Genomic DNA, 5897 nt, shown 5'->3' with positions numbered 1-5897 from the left:
TTGGGAGCGGGAGACCCGGGTTGAAATCTAGCCAGTGGCAGTATCTAATATCTTTCGCTATTCACTTTTTAATTACAAACTATCAACACTTGAACATTCCCACGTGTGTTCTGATCAAAACAGTGCAAGAATGAGCTCTTTAGCTTTTGATTTACAACTTCTCCACATTTCTTTGCGGACACTCCTGCATGTCACAAATAAATGACACAAAGCTCATCTGTGGCTCTGCACCATTCGTGGTGCGTTGGCTCCCCCTACTGGTACGCACCTCATTCAAATGTCGCTGCACATTTAAAATTGCAGGGTGTCTTTACACTGTCATAGCTCCTAGACAGATTTCTTCAAAGACCTGAAAATCGCTGTGATTATTCACCATAGCCTGCTGATTCTCACAGTGAAAGAACGATGTCAATGTATAGCATCGTCTGTTACTTTAATTGTGTTTGTGTTTTTTAAATCAAATCCTACAAAACAGGACCATTGTGACACAAAACCTCTCACACACTAACACAAACTCTTTATACAGATACAGAGCTTTACATGTATAAATAAGGCAGACAAAAATGCATAAAACACAAGCTATCAACAGATTGTTGGTGGACACCAAGTCACTTTATTTTGGTTTTATCTTGGTTTTTTTTTGGTGTAGCCTCATTAAACAAAATGTTTATAGAAATGACCACTTGCTCAAAATCCACCGTCAGTGATAAAGAGTAGACATCAGAAGCAAAGTTCTGTCAACATCGTCACACCTGCCACCCTCAAGTGGAGGTGGCAGAGAGGAGGCACTTGGAGTTTCGGTCGAGAAAGCGTCCGTGTGACTGAGTCCTGTCCCAGCTCTGCTTCAAGGTCTGTCGGTCCAGCTTGTTGAGGGCCTGAGAGCAAAGACGGATATCCTGGACCAGCTCTGACAAACTGTCAGGGTCTTCACTCTCCCAGGGGCCAGAGACCTGACAACCTGCAGGTTAAGCAACAAAGAGACATTTTATTTCATATCCATAATTTCCATTTTCCCCCCTATAAATATTTGACATCCAAATGTAGCCTATTAGCTAGCATCCAGTAATGTTTTCTGCTCCATAAAATGGAAAATTAATTCACAACTAATCAGTTTTTTTTAATCTTTAAACCACACTTCTATATTGTAATGTCTGTGTGTGTACTCATCATGTAACACCTCTGTGCATACATACTAAATGTTCAAACTTAGAAATGTGTCAAAAGGAAACAGACTCACAGCAAGAAACAAACTGTTGCCAAGTACAACTTTGCACAGGTGATAAAAACATCAAAGAAATCAAAAATGTGATTTAGTGTGAAACGGTGAATCTAAGAATAGCTTTAGAAAAAAAAAAAGGAACTCCATGGAGTATCTCCAAGTTCAGACACATGCATACCTTCAAGGTTTAGAAGTGTCAGTGGTCGACGGGCCTCTCTGACAGACGCCAGGATGTTGTGAAGTCCCGCTGATGTAACAGACGGATTTCCTGACAGATTCAGACTCACCAGTGTGGGACACGACGAGAGGCACCTGTGAAATAATAATAAAAAGTCCAACAGGCCAGTAAAGAGTGACAATTTAAACAAAGGCAAAGCCCTAAAAACATGAGTAATAACTGAGCCGTAGAAATGACGCCCTCACACACAAACCTCGCCAAGGTAGTTACACTGCTGTCTGTCAGCCCATTTGCAGCCAGGCTCAGGTGGCTCAGAGAGCACTCGTCCTGCAAAAACACAAAAGTCTTAACCTGATTGCACAGTTATATCTTTAGACAATAAATGACATTGCATGATTGTGTGTGCGTGCACACCTGTGACAGGACTTTGGCGAGGTGTTCCAGTGCCGGGTAATCAGCAGGCCCTCTGCAGACAGCCGACAGGTCCACGTGTGTGAGACAGTGGAGGGGCAGAGTCTTTAACACCAGCTCAAAGCCGGTGGAGCCCAGGGGATTGTGGGAAAGGCACACTGCTTTCAAATGGCCTGTGCCTGAAAGTTCAGAAGATATAAATCAGTGTAGCTGCAGTTTTGCTTATGGGTGGGAGTTCAGTGAAGCTTAAGGCTTCAGTCAGCTGCTTGTTAGAGAGTCACCTGTGAGCGCGCTGGCTAGCAGCAGTCGATGCTGCTGAAGGAAACGAGCAGTGAGGCCGCAGGCCTGCAGAGACAGCTTGGCTAGCACAGGGCAGCAGGACAGCAGACAGGACAGAGACTCAGACACGCCGTCCCCCACTGGGTTCATACTGAGGTCCAGCTCCTCCAGGCACTTTGAGTGGAAACGAGCAGAAAAAGCAAATGATCACAAGAGCCAATCCTCTCTGACAGATTTCATTGATACGAATCAGGTTCGCTTGTTATTATGATCTAAGGGCCTTATTAAGACCACAGGTAGTTCAATACAGGCTCGAAGGTAAACCTGGAGCTGCCAATATTGGCGAGCTGAGGCCCTTACCGGGAATGCAGGTGCACTCTGTCCCTTTAAAGCATTTACAGCCTTCTCCAGCCCGTCCCCTGTAATGCAGTTGGCGGAAATGTCCAGCAGCTGCAGACGAGGCATGGTGAGCGTTGTGGCAATCAGCTCAGGGAGAAGGTCGTCAGACATACGGTTGCCAGAAATTTGCAGCTCGGTGAGGCTGGCCTGAAGTTTTAGGGCACGGAGGAGCGGGCCGAGGGAAGAGGCGGCCAAACCCAGGCCACACACTGACACGGAGGAACCCCGGTCCTGAACCTCACATAGCCGGGAGACACGCTTGTTCTCATCTACAGGCAGAAAGAGACGGTACTTCATAACAGAATACAAAAATGCACATGTGTGCGTTTTATAATGCGTTTGTTCTGTGTTGCTCACCCACTGCCAGACTTTGACAGGCCTTCTTGTATCGCTCAGGGAGAGGAGGGAGATCCCACGAGCAAACTTCAGCCAGAACCTGCAACACAAACCCATCAGTTATCCTGCACTGGTGCTGGAAAGTGTCGCCAAGGATTCAATCCCAAAAACTGTGATTCCTTCAATGTCCCCTGGAAGCTGGCTCCGAAAGCAAGTCAGCATCCAGTCTGGTACAGAAATGGTTCTAATCTTTATAGTTTCTCAGGCAGCTTGTTAACATAGTCAGCCCTTCACCTTCTTACCAGAATCGTACAGTCTAAAACCTGCACGCCTCATCTGGGTAAGAAAAATGAAGTCATTGTGGAAGGACCTAGAACCTCCATTCCTTCTATCAGTGATTTCAAAAAGACCTCTGTGTCTATGAGAAAGTCTATTTTATGAAATTTTGGTCATACTGTGCCTAAGAAAAGGAGTATGCTCACTGGCTGACATGCAAGCTGTTTCATAGTCATAGCCGTCCTCTGGTCACTGTTTCTTTTCTTTTTTTAAATCCAGGATAGCAACGGTGACAACATTTGTCTTAAAGACTCGTGATCAGACTTCATAAACCAATCATGGTAGTCTTCAGCATCTTTTAAATTGTCTGTGGTCCAAGTTTGGTCACTTCTGGCTCTCCTCAGTGTCACCTCACCTCTTCATTTGTGTGCAGGACGGCCAGCAGCTGGTCCTGCGGGGAGAGCAGGGCGCCTTCTTTCTGCAGAGAGAGACGAGGCAGGAGGCCACATTTCTGGTAGTAACGCTGAGCTGCCTGCTCACACAGCCACCACACAGAGCAGGAGTTGGCCTCACTGGGATGCAGAGCACTGGGAGGTGATTACACAGAAAGAAAAACTGATGCCCTAAAATACCCAAAACAAAACACTATGCCAATCAGATTGAGTAGTACATGAAAATAAACCCCAAACTTAAAACTATTCACTGACCTTTGTGGATATTTAATGTTGTCAACTCTCAGTAGAAAGACAAAGCAGAGTCTGTGGAGGGATCAGAAAGTCTCATTTACTTCCACATTCATCGCTGTTAGAATTGAATCATAAATGAAAACACATCATCTTCAAGTTATATCCCCGAGTGACACTGAATTATAGTTACTCTCTCACTGAGTCTGTGTTTCCCTGAATAATTAATGTTTAGTCTCACTCTGACTATCACCTTTTCACACTTGGAGTGACTTATTCACAATCACTGTGTTGTGTGTATTTCCTTAGGGTTACTCCATCCGTAACTAACAAACAGCAAAAGAGCATTCCACTTCTGACCTGAGCGTGGATAAGGAGAGGTGGGGGCACCAGCTGCCTGATAATGTTGATGACCCACTCTTTCTCTGAGCCAGCACAGCCTGTGTGTGTGGAGGGATGTCTGAAAAACAACAACAACAACATTTAAAAACAAAACAAAAAAACAATTAGCCTGAATTAGGACCAGTTGTCATCATTTTTTCACATAGCCACTGTTTTTTCTATGGTCTGTTTTGGGGCCATTAATGTAGTTTGGTAACAACATTATGCTTAAAAATGTTCATCTTTTACTGTTACCTTTTGTGGATCACAAGGTTTAAAACTACTTAAAAACACACACAAAGACAACAAAGTAACTCCACCGTGTGTCTATCCGGTCTTTAAGTGATGACGTGATAAATCCTGCTTCTGGGCCCAAACTACTCTGAGTTTAATAAGGCTGTTGTGTTTTTAACATGTTTCAATGCTTTGCCACTATTTCTATTTAATCTCAACAAGCCCCTTACAAACACTCAGTGATCACTGTCGGCCTCTCTCAGTTTTTATTACCACTATTCATTTTAAAGCTTCGTTTTTAAAACCTTACCATGTAACTACAGTCCAGGCAATGCAGCAGCATATTAATGACTGACCTCCTATTGTGGATGGATGCAGCAATAACACAGGCACTCCCGATATAATTGTCATCATAATCACATCCTTCTCCATTCGGTGGTAACTGTTGTTCTCTTGACTGAAGTTTGGTCCGTTTACAGCATCCTACCATGCCACTGCATTTGTGCCTAACCATCGGGAACCCTCACCTTAACTCTTATCCAGTGGAAAAAAGTTCCCCTTCATCCTTCAGCTTCACTGTGTTAATGTTATGCTAACATAGCTGTTTTGCTAGCGATCACATAGCACATCACTATATACCAGCTAGCCAAACTTCAGTAACACTACAAACATCACTGCTGCTTACTTTCCTGTCTTCGTGTATGTCAGAAGTGATAGCAGAGCTGTGCCTTTTAATTTCTTTTAGAAATCCCTCAGTCAGAACCTGCTATATTATACTTAGATGGCTTCAGCAACCTTACAAGGGCCGGTTGAAGGGCTACAGTCTTATCATACATGTGCAGTGTTCCTACAACCCATAAGGTTACCTTGAATGAGGAAGGAAGGTGATGATTTCCAGTCTGTCTGAGTCCTCAGGTTGAGGTGCAAGCACGTTTCTCCCATTCTCCACAGAGGGCAGTGGCGCATAGGTGTGATGTCACTAACACTTAAGTTGCCTTGAGGCGACAGTAGAAAATTGTGAGCGGTACACCATCATGTATGCATTGGCAGGGATGTGGTTGGAAGGGCTGACTAGACAAGGCGTGGTGTCCAGCTAATGAAAAAAGCCCAAATTGGCCGTGCGGCTGTGCGCACGTGTGCTCTTTAAATATAGCACTTTTGCCCTACCGTTGCAGGGCCGCCCAAGTGGCTCATGGGAAAGTGACAGGCCCTATGGCAGAGATTGAAGACAGAGGGCAGTGGTTCGAATCCCGTGCGGACCATATGTTGGGGCAAGGTGTTCGGAAACGAAACAATAACAAATCCCTGGCTCTGAAATTCACCTGCTACGCTTGCTTAGAAGCCTACAGGCGAGCCTATAGACGGGCTCTCTCTGCCTTTTTACCGCTCTCTCAAAATCCTTCAATATTGCTTCTTATCCTTGCTACGGTCTGCCAAACACGCCACGCATTCTCGCTTTCTCAATCTCTTCTTCACGTCTCAACAAACGCTCAATTTTGCC

At 44.8% G+C, this 5897-nt stretch overlaps 1 protein-coding gene across 1 annotated transcript; it reads right to left on the bottom strand.

The window, feature by feature from the left end:
- Positions 1 to 650: 650 nt before the first annotated feature.
- LOC134644618 (tonsoku-like protein) lies at positions 651 to 5338 on the bottom strand. Its single transcript, XM_065472079.1, has 11 exons — positions 5263 to 5338; positions 4142 to 4241; positions 3806 to 3856; positions 3514 to 3685; positions 2844 to 2922; positions 2448 to 2755; positions 2090 to 2261; positions 1812 to 1987; positions 1651 to 1724; positions 1398 to 1531; positions 651 to 958 (listed from the first exon to the last, which is right to left on the bottom strand). Exons 1-11 carry the CDS (start codon positions 5336 to 5338, stop codon positions 762 to 764), a joined length of 1539 nt encoding a protein of 512 aa, XP_065328151.1. The 3' UTR covers positions 651 to 761.
- Positions 5339 to 5897: the final 559 nt, after the last annotated feature.

The sequence above is a fragment of the Pelmatolapia mariae genome, linkage group LG16_19 (assembly GCF_036321145.2).
Source record: "Pelmatolapia mariae isolate MD_Pm_ZW linkage group LG16_19, Pm_UMD_F_2, whole genome shotgun sequence".
NCBI classification, from domain to species: Eukaryota; Metazoa; Chordata; class Actinopteri; order Cichliformes; family Cichlidae; genus Pelmatolapia; species Pelmatolapia mariae.
The sequence above is the reverse complement of the archived record's forward strand: the minus strand, read 5'-3'. Positions and strand labels throughout refer to the sequence as shown.

Coding starts and splice junctions, on each gene's coding strand:
- LOC134644618 (XM_065472079.1), bottom strand. CDS start 5,338: ATGGGAGAAACGTGCTTGCACCTCAACCTGAGGACTCAGACAGACTGG. Junction 3,686..3,805: donor AACATTAAATATCCACAAAG/GTCAGTGAATAG, acceptor ATCACCTCCCAG/TGCTCTGCATCCCAGTGAGG. Junction 2,756..2,843: donor CTGTCAAAGTCTGGCAGTGG/GTGAGCAACACA, acceptor TTCTGCCTGTAG/ATGAGAACAAGCGTGTCTCC.